We start from the raw sequence: 16,761 nt of genomic DNA, 5'->3' as shown, positions 1-16,761 counted from the left end.
ATGAGGATCCTTGTTATTCGTTTGCCAGACGTTTGCCAGCTACGACGTAAAAACATCATGGCCACTGCCATTGCTATATTTAGTACTCTCTGTGCTATTTTCTATCACGAGAAATAACACGATTAGTTTTTTTATTTGATTGTGAAAACGATTAGATCACCACCAGTGAGTGAAATATTAAGTAGTTGGATGCATTTTCAAACCTGCAAGTTCAGGGAGGAAACGTTATTTTGATGTGGTTAGATAACCAGCTAACATTTATCAGAAATAACAAAACAAAGCACCACTCTTCCGCTAGCTACTAGTGGTGTGGTGTTTATTGTTTAGAATTATGTTAAATTTTCTCACAGCAAGACAGACAGGACTTGACGATCCACTTCGCCTTAGACGCGCTGAGTCAACAAGGAGGTAGGGAACTGTTTTGGGATGGAATTGGCTAAAGAACATGTAAAATAGCTAAGTAACTTCATGGCTCAATTAGCTTTCCCCACTATTAATCTGCTATCCCAACTTCTCTCTCTCTCTCTCTCTCTCTCTCTCTCTTTCTCTCTCTCTCTCTCTCTCTCTCTCTCACTCTCTGTCTCTGTCTCACTCTCTCTCTGTCTGTCTGTCTGTCTGTCTGTCTGTCTGTCTGTCTGTCTGTCTGTCTCTCTCTCTCTCTCTCTCTCTCTCTCTCTCTCTCTCTCTCTCTCTCTCTCTCTCTCTCTCTCTCTGTCTCTCTCTGTCTCTCACTGTCTCTCTCTGTCTCTATATGTCTCTCTCTCTCTCTTTATGTCTCTCTCTGTCTCTCGCATTTTTGTATGGAAGGGTCCTCAATTTAGAGCTCAACCATGATCGAGACGTGGACAGAATTCACGGCAACGGAATCAATACAATTGACATTGAGGTCATTGAAGGAAGATAGTGAGTGCATCTGATCTCGAGCTTGCCTCCATCTGTCCAGCTAATTGGTGTGGTCTCCTCTGGCCAGGCTATATATATATCATGTTATTCTGATGTCTTTTCTCCAGCATGCTGTCTGGAGGAGCTGATGGGGTTATAGTTATCTATGACCTGGAGAATAACACGAGGAAACCACAGTATACCTGCAAGGCAATCTGCAGCATAGGCAGGTGTGTCATTCACTACTTATCTGTCATCCCCCATCATCCACAAGATGGCAGTGGTGCTTATTGTCTTTCTCTTCAAATTGCTCATTGATTGATTTGTATTGTAATGAATTTAGATAAGTTAGCTGTTCAAGCGTAGTTCATGTTTAATAGACATACTGAAATGACTGTGTTAAAATGTATGGGATTGATCCGATGACTATGTGGTTGCAGGTCCAGTAGATATGTTCACAGGTTCAGTGTAGAGACAGTCCAGTGGTATCCTCTGGACACTGGCATGTTCGTCTCCAGCTCGTTTGACAAAACAATGAAAGTGTGGGATACAGAGACTCTTAAGGTACGTGGTTTGCACACCTGTTTCCCGCTCACCCACCCACTCACCCACCCACTCACCCACTCACTCCCTCACCCACTCACTCACTCCCTCACTCACTCACCCACCCACTCACCCACTCACTCCCTCACCCACTCACTCCCTCACTCACCCACTCACTCACTCACTCACTCACTCACTCACTCACAACAACTCGCTCCACCATGCCCGTATGTCAGGCTTCAGGAGCATCTAGGTACTCAGGTGTAACGTCTACTGCAAAAGGTCATCTAGAGGACAGTCAGTGACATCATCCCCACCAGTCAGGAATCCAGACATAAGACTAACCTTTCATGAGCAACTAATGACATACTGCATGGCAAAGACCGGGAAGGCTGCCATGTAACTTGTTATGCGTTGGGCTAAGCAATGAGCACAAAAGTGGATATGGCAGCCTACTTTCTGTGTGTGTGTGTGTGTGCTCGCGAGTGCGTTTGCGTGAATGTCCACACAGAGGGGTCTCTGTGTGTGTCCATAGGCTCAGCCCTCGATGCCATCGACACACACACAGGCAGTCAGTGTACAGAGAGCGGACTCGTGTTGGCAGAGGGATTTGCATTGTTACCACCGGCTGTACTCGGACACACGGCTCTGTTCAGCCCTCTTCCTCCAGCCTCCCCCAGGCTTCACAGTGTTTCTGTTCTCCATTCATGATCTGAGATGTTTAGCCTGGCATCTCATCTCCTCAACGGGCATGGAACATTCGTTTTTTTCCTGGAGAGTGTCGAGGCTTCCTGACGTTGTTTTGTTCCTGTTTCCCCCCCCCGTCCCTCCAGCCTGCCGAGGTGTTCCAGTTTGAAGGGAACGTCTACTGCCACCATATGTCCCCTGTCGCTAGGAAACACAGCCTCATCGCAGGTGTGTGTTTGTGTGTGTATGTGTGTGACTGCTTGATATGTACTGTAGGGTGGTGTACACGCACCCATCAATCTATTTGTGTTAAATGTTGTAGATGTAATAAACAACAATAACAAATACAACGTGGACATTTAATTAAAACTAAACAATTCCTGGTTACTTCTCTAAAAGTAAAACATCCTTTTCTGTGAAGCCTATTTAGTGTGGTATCTATCTCTACTCACTCTAGAGACCAAACATCTGTTTCATGTAGAGATTACAAATTGATCTTAGTGTTGGAACTAGTTTGGGGGTATGTATGCCATGGGGCCATTGTTGTTGTTCTTTCACCACTACACTGTTTTCACTGCTTGCTTGAATCACCATTGTTCTTTGTTATGTGATCTGTATTTACAACACATTCTGTCCGTGTTAGAAAACAGGTTTGTTCCACACTAATTCATGGCACCTGCCAGTAAGATGTCAACTCGACTTATTTTCTCTGGGACCGTCCTTTTCAGCCGTTTTGTTTTTATCTTCTGAACTCTACCCTAGTTCCAACCCTTTTCACCGGTATCCTAGTCCAGCCTGCTTCCTTCTCCTGATCCCCAACCTGTCCTATAGGTCAAATCTGTAATATTCCCAAAAATCTTTGTGGTCTTGTTCTCTTTACTACTATCAGCCATATATATATATATATATATATATATAATGAGGAAGTTGATGGGGAAAGAGGAGGAGGAGGGTGTTCGGGAGATAGAGGAGGTGGTTAGATTCCAATCGTGTCTCACCAAGACCCATGTGTGTGTGTAGAGCTGCTCCTGAACTATATATATAATATAATATTAGTTCAGGAACAGCTCTACACACACATGGGTCTTGGTGAATCTAACCACCTCCTCTATCTCCCGAACACCCTCCTCCTCCTCTTTCACCATCAACTTCCTCCTCCACTTTCCCTCGAAGAGCAGGACTGACAGGTTGTACATACCTGCCCCCCCAACACACACACACACACAACGGTCTCAATACCACTCGCCCTTTGTCTGCCTATCCCTCTATCAAATTTATTAGGTTCCTAGTTATTACCTGTGTGTTGGCGATGGCCTACAGAAGAGAAACCGAGTAAAGACCTGAATTTAACCTGGGGGGAAGTCTAGGTAGACCAGAACCACAGCCCCCCTCAGATACATCAATGTTCACCCGATTTTTACTCGGTTGTTCGTAAGCTCTTTCCACTGCTGGGCGTGTCTGCTCTATGTGCAAGCCCATGTTTGAGATCAAGGCTATTGTCAAAACATCCTCCTTTCTTATCTAACAAGAATGGCCTCCATGTCTTTTCCCCACCGGTGCAATTTCACACGCTCACACACACACACACACACACTCATCTCACCCTTGCATACATGCAGACACGTGCTCGCTCATTCTCTCACCCTGCTGCCCTCTTTGTTCTCAATCAGTGCAGTTGGCACCAAAGACCCCAAGATTCAACTGTGTGACCTGAAGTCTGGCTCTCGCATCCACGTTCTGCAAGGTGACTCTTTTTTGTTTGTTTTCACACGCACACACACACACACACACACAGAAAGGACAGACATGGGCAGAAACACACACACATGCTGACCATCCTATGTGTGTTTCAAGGTCACCGGGGAGAGATCCTATCTGTGAAGTGGTCCCCCAGATATGAGCACATCTTAGCCACAGCCAGGTATGTCACCTAATCTACCAGAACCACTGACAACCTTCCTTCATCTAAAACTGCAACTGCACAGACCAGAGTTCAGACCAGTCGACTTATATCCCTAGAGCACATCGAAAGAAAAGTAGGCCCAATGCGAATCGTCAAATGCGGATCGCCTCTAGACAGAGCTACTTGATGCCATCTGGTGGCATTTGCAGAATGGGTGTAAGACCGTGGCATCACTAGGCTGGGCCCAGTGAGTGCCAACTCAAGCATATGGCGGGGAAAGGCACCCTACCTGCTTCACGCTCGATTAGCTCTGGCTAATGAACCCTGCGGGACTTGTGGGCCGCCCCCCCCCCCCCCCGGGGCTGGAAAGCGATTCGAGACGGCGCCGTAGCAGGAGCGACCCGGATCCGGCTAAATATACGTCGAGGCGTGGGGGCAGGAGGAGAGCTCGTCGTGCCCCATCTGTGTGGGTTTCCGCTCCCAACAATATTGTGTGCCTCACGTCCGGGAGGACAAAATGTGTTTGGAGTAGAAGGGAGTCACTTGTGGAGCTGGCGGGTAGTCAACGTAGAGAGGTTTTAAGGGGGTCACATGGGACCATTTGTTATTGTTATTGCCTCTGTCTGTAAGAGACTGCTGGGAGATTGCTTATTATTTTGGGATGAATTAATTAAGGAGATAAATGATGTAGCAAGGTGTTCTATGAAAGGTAATTGCAGGGCCAGGAAGGGAGACACTGATAATTATAATGATACATCAGTAGGCACCTTTACCTGCCGATCCAGAAGTCAAGGGGAGGATTATGCAAGAGGGGTATATGTCACTTAGGGCCAGGAGGGACTGTCATTGGTACAGGGAGGGGTAGGAAGGCTTCTAGGCAGAGGTATGCATGAAAGCATGCATCGGGACACCCATTTACTTTTGATTTGTTAACTTGTTTGATCTGTATGACCTTTTAACCATGTTGCTTATAAACAGTTGTCTGTTTTTGACTCTGATCTCTCTATCTCTTGATCTCACTGTCTTTCTTGCTCTCCCTCCCTCAGTTCTGACAGCAGGGTGAGGGTGTGGGATGTGCGAAGGGCTTCCGGAAGTCTCTTTACTCTGGACCAAGACAACGGGGACAAGTCCAAAGCCTCCTCCGAGGCGGGTACGAACGCACCTCTCCTCCCTCCAACGTCCTCTCTCGCTCTTCCTTTCCACTCTCCTCTGTTTCCCCGAGCCCCCTCATCCTCCGTCCTGTCATCCCCCCCCCCAGCTGCTCTGTCCTCCTATCACCATCTATTAACCTTCGTACATCCTCTCTCCCTCCTCTCGTCCCCCACCCCCCCTTTTCCTCCTTCCTCCACCCTTCCCCTCCCTGATGTACAGGATCTGATGCAATGTTGCAAATGATGCAATCTCTCCGCCTGTCATGTCGAACAGTTGAACTATTCAGGCTAACCATTTGAGATCGGAGAAATTGAGTTAAACGAGCTTTCAGAACAAGATGGGCATTCCCCGCATGTTTGTCACTCTTCTCCAAGCTCCCACGAACCAGTTTCTCTGAGGCAGCTGTGTGATCACCAAAATGAAGGGAAAGGAGAGACTGAGAGAAACAAAGAAATCCAGATAAAATGACCAAAAGTTGAAAACTAAAGGAGAAAATGAGGCAAGAAGTGGCCTAAAAGAGCCTTTCTTAATCATTGTGTGAATGATCTCACTAATGTGTGTGTGTGTGTCCTTTCCCATGTATTAGTGAACACAGCCCATAACGGCCGGGTAAATGGTCTGTGCTTTACGGCAGACGGCCTCTACCTCCTCACCGCCGGAACAGACGACCGCATGAGGCTCTGGAACAGTGCCACTGGAGAGAACACACTGGTGTGTGTGTGTGTGTGTGCGCGCGCGCGCACACGCCTTCTTCCTATGTCTGACAGACCCAGAGGCTTGCCCATTAGCCCTCTACATCTCACTCTCTCCATTTGTCCCCCAGGTAAACTACGGGAAAGTGTGCAATGAGAGCCGCAAGGGGTTAAAGTTCACCGTCTCTCGGGGCTGCAGCCCAGAGGTTGTGTTTGTGCCGTGCGGCAGCTCCCTGGCAGTGTACGGCCTCCACACAGGCCAGCATGTCACCACGCTGAGGGGACACTACAACAACGTGGACTGCTGCGAGTTTCACCCCGACTACCAGGTAGCCACGTCGGCTAGCCTAGCCACTTCCCCCTGATAGGTTACAGATTAAAGTCAACATGCCCCGCTGAAACTGTCAGCCACACTCCTGTGTTTATAGTCCCTACAACAGTTGGATCCTCAGTTGCTGGATGGAATCAGGAGTTTACTGAGAGCAAATGGATGTTGGTTTATAACGATCTGGCCACACCTCTCTCTGGTCTCCATACTCCCTCCTTTGTGTCCTCCAGCTTCCCCCGGGTCATTGTCTCCCTCTTGGGAGTTTTCTCTCGCTCGTCAGCCAAACAGATCCGAGCAGGCACAAGCATTTTTGTGTCAAGTTATTTGTTATGGTGTTTTAATCCGCCACGTGGCTAGTTTATTACTACACATTTTCAAGAATGCAGAGGAGCTACTTGACATTCTGGGTAGGACCATTTGAAAAGACACGTTGTCCTGGTATTCAGTAGCGTCTTCGTTATTCTAAGCTTCCAGGTATACGGAATGTGTTTAAAGAGAAAGCTGTCAGCGTTTAGTTGTACATCACTCAGAAAACATGCTCCCTGTCTTGCCCTAGGATTCAGTCTCAAAATTTGAAATAAAAGTCCTCCCTTCCTTCCTCTGACCCCCAGGAGTTGTACAGTGGAGGGAAAGACTGCAACATCCTGGCCTGGGTCCCGGTTCTACGGCCCCCCGATGTGGAGGAGGAGGGGGCCACAGCTAAAAAGGTAGGGTCTAGGATTCCGTTCACTTCCGACAGTCGTAGTGACAACAACTCAAATAGACCAGGTATTTCCGTGCATAATGGCAAGCTCACCAGGCTTGTAGTTTATTTCATTCAGCTATATTCAGGCCACTCATCCCCATGGTAACCTTTCTTCCCTACCAGTCATATTGCCCCAGATAGGTTACACTCATTTGTAGCCAATGAAATAGATCATATTGATCTCAAATCACTTCCCGGTTAATCTTAACAGTTCAAATATTAAAAAAAAAAAGAATAACAATACTCAACAACAATATTCATATGTCAAGAGTGTTCCATGTCCCAGTATTGCCTTACTGAATGTGGCACGTATGACATGACTATTCCCTCCCAGATAGGTTATCTGTCAATCCTGACTTGACCAAATGAATTTGGATACAGAGAACACAAATGAATCTGGAATATTGGACTGTTCCTCCTTCCCAGGTTGGTGGCCCGTCTGTAGTGAACCCTGCTTTTGAAGATGCCTGGAGCAGTGATGAGGACTGATGAGGGCGTCGGCGCCAACCTGCCCCAACCCATCTGGAGCCCGAACCAGCCGTTAGGGAGCTCCTATGTGACGCAGACAACGAAAGAAGATGGCGACTTACATTTTTTGAAAGCCTTTCGAACACCTCTACTGGTGTTCTAGTGCAGGCCTAAAACAAGCATTGTGTGCAATTGATATTGCCAAGAAAAAGTGTTTATTTGTATACAAATTATGTTTTGGAGTTGTGTGATGTTTTTGCAGACTTTTACATTGAGCAGTTGTTTTGGTCTTAAATGCAACACACCCACACCATTTCTTGTGCCATTCCCATTTGTTTTGTTGTCTTGGGTATGACAGAAACCCGTGCTGTATAGTTCTAGGTAGTGGTGATACTGAGGTGACCCTCTCCCCATTGTCTGGGTATTTGTTTACAAAAGATTCTGTTAGGAATCCATGCACCCAAGTGCTTTTACCATCATGGCTTTCTCAATGATTATAATCACTTTGTATGTATAGTCAGCATATTTTCCCATACATTTAAACATGTCCACCGTGTCCAGGGCTTTAATCAGAAGATCCGTTATTTGTATAAAATGTATATGACTAGTTGCCTCTTGTATGTTTGTATATAATGAGTAATGTGATTAAATGATTGCCTTTGCTTCTTTCTCTTGGACGATAATTTCTCCCTCTCATGAGTGTTTATCCGTGTGTGGGAGAGATTTGTAATATTTTAAATTTAAAAGCACATCAAAAAGACGTGGATACACTTTTATCTAACTCCACTATTACCTCAAAAACTGTGTGTGCAGAACTGGTATTATTGTCTCAAAGGGTTGATAAATCATTGACTATTGCTACTTGGACGTCTGTGTGTCCTTTTTGTTCAACCCGCATTTATTCCTACTATGCTTATTTTAGATTTCCATATATGCTATACCTCTTGTTCATTTGCATAAACCATGTTCAACCATGGACCATGCTCTCATAAAACTTTCTAATTGTTATAGACAGCCAAAGATATCAGTTGGATGACGCAGGTGGGTGGTATACTGAGTTGAAACTAATTCAAGTCCGATCCAAAGGATAAATTTATTCCTCCTCTTTTCCTCCTCCAATCCGTTTATGCGACGTTTTGATAGCGCGTCAAGCCGGACCCTGTGCTCTTTCCCTAGGTCTCCGCCCTCTACATGTACATCAGTCACTTCTCATCAGTGCATGGTAGTTGCATGGCAGCAAGCACCAACACAACAGGGAGGATATTCGCAGTAAAGTTGCTTAAAACGTCGACACACCTGTGTCTATTGCTCACAGCTGCGCCACAGCGAGGCGGGAGGTGGAGTATCTATTGACGGAGCTCAAGGACATTTTAACGTTGGAGTTCGATAGAGGTTTGTGAAGTGAATATTATCTTTTGATCATCTTCTATGATGTTCTTATAAGTGCAAAGTGAGTAATGTAAACGATCGGAAACTGGCTCCCTGTATATAGCCTATTATTTATTTATTTTTGTTCCCGGAAGAAGTTGAAATGCTGTGTTAGTAAAGTTACCGTATTTTGTTCTGAAAGTTCGTGATTTTACACCGGGTGGCTTTTAGGGTTTTATCATCTGGTCGCTTTTCTGTAATCCTGTTCGTTTGGCAATATCTCTGACCGCCACTATCCTATAGTTCCTAATTCCAATAGATTTTCGCAGGGTTTGATTTCACGTTTTAATATGGCTACCCTGCTGCACAAATAAAACGAGTACGCGATGGAACGGGGTAGGTATAAATTATTGTCGACAGTTGGCCTACACATTATATGCTTTAGTGCAATCTTTTAGACTCCTTCAATACTGGTGATAGATCTGTAGTGGTCCCGTGTTTCTTTTGATTAGATTACTGTAGCTTTTATTCCAAAAGCAATGTTAGAATGTTTAACCTAAAACCTATTTTGAACTTTTTGCTCAGAGATGGCTAGTAGCCTAATAGGTAGCCTACCGGGTGCCCTACGCACAGCGCGTGATGCGCGTGGTGGGAGCGGCGGCACTGGGTGTTGTAATGATTTTATAACCATAGACAAAGTATTGGGAAATGAGTGATGTATTCGAGTGTAAAGGCTGTGACAGTCAATTGTTTTACCTCCCCATGTCACCAATAGGGCCTACATTATGGGCTATTTCTGTAAGGAAATATCAATGGAGATAGGCTACGGTTGTAGTGAGGGGCGTTGGGTGGTGTGACACAACTACATGCAGCCGAGAATCCTTGTCATATCGTCAGAACGCGTGGGATTAGACACACCTATGCTAACTAGGAAAGGTGTGGTTGTACAGTCTATTGCTGCCATTGCCCAACTGAAATGTCAGTGTTGACATGGAATGGTCTACAGTATATCAATGGCCTCAATTAAATTCCGTTTCATTGAGAGCATGGCACGAGAAAGTACACACCTTATTGGTACAAGGTCAAACCTGTGTGGCCTGTTAAATTAACTTAATATAAGTTACACATATATTTAGCATTTTAATGGATCAGGTGGAGTTGCATTTAGTCAATTCGTTGCAATGCTTTGTGATGGGATCCCCCCTGTACTCAAATAATGTGACTTTTGTATCAAGTTATTATTTTCGCAGCCGTTGGGCTTGAATGGGGACAAATATTAGTTTTCCCTGCTTGTTCAGGGTTGATTTCCGGTATGGAAATGTGTAGAAACATGTGCCACAGGACTCCTTATTGTAGTACCCTTCACATCACATAAACCAGCCACATCGCAACCACTGACCCCTCATTTTATGGGGCTTGAGACACATCCATACTCTAGATCTAAAGGATAGAAACCATGTTTGATCGAACACTCTCCAATATGTGGTGTTCAGTTTCATTCGATATCGAGACAGTATTTCATCATGGTATCTGTGCAGCCGGTTGATCCTGCCCACAAGCCAGGACTAGGAAATCCAGTCGTTCAGCCCCCGCTGGAGCCCGTCATGCCTTTTGTTTTGCTTTTCAAACACGATCCCATCTCACCGCAAGGATGTGATTCATTAGAAAGGCGTTCATTGTTTTGACCGGAGGGGTGCCCTAATTATTTGACAATGTTACTTTGTTGCAAGGGCCCTCTGTCATCACACTGTGGGTGTTTGTCTATGGAGAGCAGAGTAGCCAGTGTTGTCGAATTCTAGCCCCTTGAAGCAGGTTATTCACCAAATACCCTTTTATATTTGCCCATTCATAAAGGATAGTGGTGCCAAACCCTTCTCCTAATGTCAGGTCCAATGAGGTTTTTTTCTATTTTGTGTGACCTTTCTCTGTTACATACCCAAGATGTCCACCTAGCAACAGGCACAAGGCCTTGGAAACCAGACCTACAGTAGCTCAGGTGGTGACATACTGCTTCATCGCTCGTTTTTGTAGCGTTCATCTGTGCGTATATTGGACCAAGGTGAGGCCTGTGTGAGTGTGCGAGTCCCATTAAATGCCTGTGTTAACAGAACCCATCTGGTTAATGATTGCTGTGTTGTGCTGTGCTGTGCTGTGCGTGTGTGTGGTGACCTTACCACATCCCAGAGAAGGGAGAGGAGCCTTGACTGTTGGTCCTTGTGCTCCCAACACTCCCTCCCTTGTCCCTGGGATGCTAAAGAAAAGGGGGGGGGGGAAGGGAGAGAGAGAGGGGAGAGAGAATGGCAGAAATGCTGAGTAGAATCATTTGACATTGTCCACAATCCAGCCTTTCAGTATGAGGGCTGGTGGTGGGTTGTATCATGACATGAGCCACCCAGAATAACTTTAGATGACCGGGGTCTCTGCCTTTTTTCGGATGTTGTTCTGATGTGTGTATTATCACATCAAATGTGTGTGTGTATGTGTGACTGATATGGTCAAACTCCTCACCGTCCTCAGAATGGCAAGCATCAACTCCCACAACATGCAGCAAAACGAGCATAGCTGCGATTGGGCATGGGTGTTCTCCTCCATCTTTGTGTGACACTTGCATGCTCTCGTTGTTGACCTCTGCCCTCTGTGTTCCAGGAGTGCTACTAGACCTCAGGTCAAAATGGAGTTGAGCGATTTAAAATCCAAGGCTATCCGCATGTACGATGAGTTCATCCAACACGCAGGTGAGACTGACATCTGAATGGTTGGGATCATTCAATAATTTGGGAGTCAGGTGGCTGAGCGGTTAGGGAATCGGGCTGATAATCTGAAGGTCGCCAGTTCGATTCCCGGCCGCGTCAAAATGACATTGTGTCCTTGGGCAAGGCACTTCACCCTACTTGCCTCGGGAGAAATGTCCCTGTACTTACTTACTGTAAATCGCTCTGGATAAAAGCGTCTGCTAAATGTAAATTCAGTGTCTGATCAGCCCTTGTTTATTTAGTCATACTTAGGCCTTGCTTAGTTTCGGTAAGCAAAATTCTTTTCTAAAATGCATGTCTCTGAATTTACACTATCCTATGCAATCTGGTCACTCTAGGACACTGACTATGGAAATGATGTGCGTTGATGGCCTGTTCACACTCAGGTTAATATAAAAAATGTGCCAGTATGAATTTTCGACCCTTTCTTCTTGTTGTCTAGACTCCAGGACAGATGACTGGATGCTCATGTCATCGCCCCTTCCCCAGACCATCATCATCGCGGTGTACATCTACTTTGTCACGTCGCTAGGGCCACGGCTGATGGAGAACCGCAAAGCGTTCGACCTCAAAGGTGTGCTCGTGGTCTACAACTTCAGCGTGGTCGCCCTCTCCCTCTACATGTGCTACGAGGTGAGTGAAGGTCACATCCAGCCAGTGGTGGCTTGGAACATTCCGCCAGATCTCCTCCTTCTGATCTGGCTGTAATTGATAGGAAAGCGTTTGTCCAGGTAGGGGACAGGCCTGGGCTGTTAGCATCTGCATGCCTCCCGATCCGACTAGCTCACATGCGTCACTTTGTACCTCTTTTCATCTCCAGTGGTCTAACGACATCCAAAAATGCTAGGTAAAGGTGCACCAGCCCTTTTTGCTCGCTGTGGCTTTTCAGACATGCTTATCCAAGCTATTTTGACTAAGGCCAACTGTCATGCAAAATGACAATCTGTCAATGTTAACAGTTGTGATAAAGCTGAGTCTGCTACCCTAGTTCAGTGGTTCTCAAACTTTTTACACCCCGTACCACCTCAGGAAATGTTTGACTCTCCAGGTACCACCATTATAACCAACGTTAAAATACAGTAGCGTAAGCCTACCCTATTGAGCTACACACCCGGGAACAGTCAGGTAGTAGTTTGTGTCAACATTATTATTATTTATTTATTTTTTTACAAAAATATTATAGAGAAGGCAAAACTTATTTTAAATCACATTTCAATGATTTCATGGATACGGTATTTAAATCTTTCAGAGATTCCTCCGTGTACCACTGGAAGGGGGATCAGGTACCACCAGTGGTGTGCGTACCATAGTTTGAGAACCACCCTAGTTTATTTAGAAAGATCTTTGTCGTAACGGCCGCATTTAAAGTTCCGTCCTTCCTTGCCTCCTTCCTTTTCTTGCTCTTTTCCTCACTCCTTTCTTTATTTTTAATTTTTCCTTTCGAAGGTAATTATGATATTTAAACTGTGTTTGAAAACATTATAATTGGGTGCTTCCTTAGATGGAACAAATCAGTCTGGTCTTTGTCTGAGGATTGGGCCAAGAAACTGGCTCGGTCACATTCCTTTTATTTGACTAGTGCTGAGAGCCTGTTTTTCCTCTTTCTGACTGATTAACTGACTGACTAGGGGTGGCGGGGGAAACCTGAAAGGCGTGTATGTGCTCACAGCATGGGTGACTAAACCAAGCACCTTGTTTCAACTTCCTTTTCCTCCTTTGCCTTCTGTTGAGCATTTGCTCCCGTCTATCGTGACGAGAGAAGCATTTCTCAACATTGAGCCTATGACGTGTGTCTGTACGTTCATTGATGTGGGACTTGCCCATTTACAACTAGAGTAAAACTCGTTATTAGGCCATGTGAAGATGAGAGTTATGGTAACACGAATGTCTCAAATGTAATGCTGCTGAATTGCTGTGATATTTGGAGGGCGTCATAGTTTTTGTTGTTCTTTTGTACTTTTGTAGTATGTGAATTCTGGTTGGGGAACAGGATACACCTTCCGCTGTGACCCCGTGGACTACTCTGACTCACCCCAGGCCCTCAGGGTAAGCAAGGCTGGGCCACAAAGCTCTGCCTTCAGTTTCTCTCCCCAACACCACACACTCTCTTCTATGGAGCGCTCATTTGATTTCACCATCAAACTATTTCTCCCCCCTCCCCTTCTCTCTTTTCGATCTTCTTCCATCTCCAGATGGCAGCGACGTGCTGGCTCTACTACTTCTCCAAGTTCATCGAGATGCTGGACACGGTGAGCTCAATCACCTCTTCTACATTTTACGTTTCTCCCTTTTTTGGTCTTTTGTCTTTTTCTTCTTTCATCTACCTGTTCCATGCGTCTCATCCCTCTGTTCCTCGCCCCCCTCCTTCGCCCGTCAGGTCTTCTTTGTGCTGAGGAAGAAGAACAGCCAGGTGACCTTCCTCCATGTCTTCCATCACTCCATCATGCCCTTCAACTGGTGGTTCGGGGTGCGCTTTGCTGCAGGTAAGCCGGCTCTCGCGACCGCCCACCTCCTAAGGATCTGAACACTCTTATTGGGTCAATTGGTCTGAATAACGATGTGGAGAATTACATACTGATTTTGAGATTTACACTGGTACAAATGCACCTCATGTACTGCACATCTTACAATGTGTTATGTTTATTTTACATAACCAAATGCACAATTAGATTTATGCATGCTTGCTGGAGCAAAACTAGTAACGGGAGATGCACTTGTCGTTGACTGTTTTCAGGTGGTCAGGGCACGTTTCACGCCATGCTCAACTGTATCGTCCACGTCATCATGTACACCTACTACGGCCTGTCTGCCCTGGGCCCTGCCTACCAGAAGTTTCTGTGGTGGAAGAAGTACCTCACCACCATCCAACTGGTAACTCCCTCTGCTCTGCTCCTAAACACGGCATCCTCTGGTCCAACTCATGTGTACCTTGTGTCCTACTGAACCATCCATGTTAAAAACCTTGTTGTTCCGTCTACCCTCAGATCCAGTTCGTAATCGTCACCACCCACATCTTCCAGTATTTCTTCATGAAGGACTGCCCTTACCAGTTCCCCATCTTCGTGTACATCATCGGCCTGTACGGCCTTGTCTTCCTCTTCCTCTTCCTCAACTTCTGGTACCACGCCTACACCAAGGGCAAGAGGCTGCCCAAGGTCCTGCAGAACCAGCGCTGGGCCCACCACTCCAACGGAGTCATCAACGGCAACACCAACAGCATGCAGCACGACAAAGACGACTGAAGCGGTCTCTGGTCTGTCACGGGAGGGGGGGGGCGGGAGCGGGAGGCCGCGGTCTGTTCCATTTGAATCACTATGCACAGAAAGTTACTACCCTTCCACTGTACTCCAGTGGATCTGATCCTTGGACCACTACCCTTTCTCTATTGCTAAGGCAATCTGTGTGTTACAACCCAAAGCTGTATTGTTTCTATTTCTTTTTTGTTGTTGTAGTTTGTTTAGTTTTTTAGTTTTTCATCGACCATGTTGTCTCTTCTCTGTCAACGACACAGATTTACTGAAGAACCCCCCCCTAGATTAACTAAAGAACTACTTCAGTCAATCTAGGTAGCCTTCTGGACGGTCTAAAATCAACCACTTGCAGAGAGAGATGTTACGTGTCCACTGGAGGCATCTTCCATTGTACATGAGGCGTCCTCATTAGCCATTCAAGCCATAGTTCTGTTAGCTCTGCACTGAGAAGGATGGGAGCTACCTGGTGCTTTTGGACCTGCCCGATAAGAGTAGATTCTTCTTTCTCCTACTGTATCTTTTTTTTTTTCTTCTTCTAATGAGACATGGTTTTAGCTTGTTTCATTGAATGTCATTCTTTTTATACTGATCTTTTTTTTATATATATATGTCTGTACATTCAATTGTAAATGTATTTCTGAAACGGTCTTTAATTTGGAGGATGCATAAGAGGGAGACTCATTCGTCTTTTTAAATAACACCCTTCCGCCATCCCCCTCTTTTGTTGAAATACTCACTTCTTTCTGAATGGAGTCACAGCTACTGTCCGAAGCCTAAGTGTTTGAGATGCTATCTAGCCTTCTTTAATGTTCTAGTCTCTCTCAGTATAAGGATAGTATGACTTTGAAACATAATGAGATTTGAGACCAGTAACAGTGCTTCTTGCAGGAACCGGAGCAGAGCTCATGTTGTAGCTGTTAGCTTTAGCTCACAAGCATTGCCTTAACACAAGTCCAAAAAATACTTGACAAATCACTTTACCTGCTGCGGATTGGCTGGTTGGCCGGCAAACTGAAAGACTGAAGCGTTTGGCACTAACCCTGCATTCACTGATTCGTATGAAGTCTCCTAACTAGCATGTGAGGCTTTGCTTGTGGTAGTTTTTAAAGTAAGCTCTATTGCTCTCCTCCAGTTGTGATCGAGAACGTGGCATTGGATGGTCCAACCGTTGTGCCTTGAGCCCTGGTTGAGGTATGGTCTACCTGGGGAAGCCTCTACAGTGCCTTACCCTCCGCCCCATTTTCTGTCTGTAGTTATGAGTGTCCTTTTAGACATGATGCCACAAGGGCACTGATTGAAAAATGAGTAATATGTATACCTAGTATTTTACTGTATGTATTTATGAGAATAAAAAGCTGTTTAAATACTGAACTCCTGTGGTACTGCTTTTTAATTTGGTTTCATACCCCCTCCATATGGTGCATTTGAGTGAATAAATCCAACAGAAATGCTGAACCCAGCATTCAGTGATGGAGACCCAAAAATCGGTTAAAGTACAGTATGCACAGTTGGAACTTTTACATTAGCCATACATTTGAATTTGAGGGAGACAAAAGGCGACGTACCGGGGTACTTTATCACCAGAATCCCGGGGTTAAACAACATCTGAGAGAATTGGGGGCCAAGGTGTGTATGCCTGGTTAATATTTAAAGCCCAATAGCATCTTGCCTATCTGCACAGGAATACACTGCACAACATTCTCAACATGTTCATTAAAAAAGGAACCCTATTACAGGGAATGAAACCTACATTATTAGTACATTGTGCTAAATGGCATTCAACTTTCACAACCATTACTTTTTACCCTAGTGGTAAAAAAAAGACAGCAGTTTGTTTAGTTTCTTTCTCTAAAAATATTTTTGTATTTATATATAGGGACTTGAAACCATCTAATTAATTGCTGATTTGCTTTTTGCTGAACAAACTTAACTGGATTTATAAGCAGTGAACACTTGCGTTGATCCAAAACATACTTGACTGTGTGATAC

General features: G+C 45.3%; 2 protein-coding genes across 2 annotated transcripts; both read left to right on the top strand.

Annotated features, from left to right (window-relative positions):
- The first annotated feature begins 19 nt into the window (after positions 1-19).
- ercc8 (excision repair cross-complementation group 8) lies at positions 20-8,264 on the top strand. Its single transcript, XM_047048657.1, has 12 exons — positions 20-408; positions 808-903; positions 1,011-1,112; positions 1,323-1,446; positions 2,259-2,340; positions 3,788-3,856; positions 3,967-4,033; positions 5,062-5,165; positions 5,754-5,878; positions 5,991-6,188; positions 6,799-6,894; positions 7,359-8,264. Exons 1-12 carry the CDS (start codon positions 332-334, stop codon positions 7,419-7,421), a joined length of 1,203 nt encoding a protein of 400 aa, XP_046904613.1. The 5' UTR covers positions 20-331; the 3' UTR covers positions 7,422-8,264.
- Positions 8,265-8,594: 330 nt separating this feature from the next.
- Positions 8,595-16,143, top strand: elovl7a (ELOVL fatty acid elongase 7a). Its single transcript, XM_047048443.1, has 8 exons — positions 8,595-8,792; positions 11,415-11,503; positions 11,964-12,154; positions 13,487-13,567; positions 13,714-13,770; positions 13,899-14,004; positions 14,256-14,392; positions 14,506-16,143. The coding sequence occupies exons 2-8, from the start codon at positions 11,440-11,442 to the stop codon at positions 14,761-14,763; spliced, it is 894 nt and encodes a 297-aa protein (XP_046904399.1). The 5' UTR covers positions 8,595-8,792; positions 11,415-11,439; the 3' UTR covers positions 14,764-16,143.
- The last annotated feature ends 618 nt before the right edge of the window (positions 16,144-16,761 follow it).

Source organism: Hypomesus transpacificus, chromosome 24 (assembly GCF_021917145.1).
Source record: "Hypomesus transpacificus isolate Combined female chromosome 24, fHypTra1, whole genome shotgun sequence".
Taxonomy (NCBI): domain Eukaryota; kingdom Metazoa; phylum Chordata; class Actinopteri; order Osmeriformes; family Osmeridae; genus Hypomesus; species Hypomesus transpacificus.
Note: the sequence above shows the minus strand (reverse complement) of the source record. Positions and strands in the feature narration are given on the sequence as shown.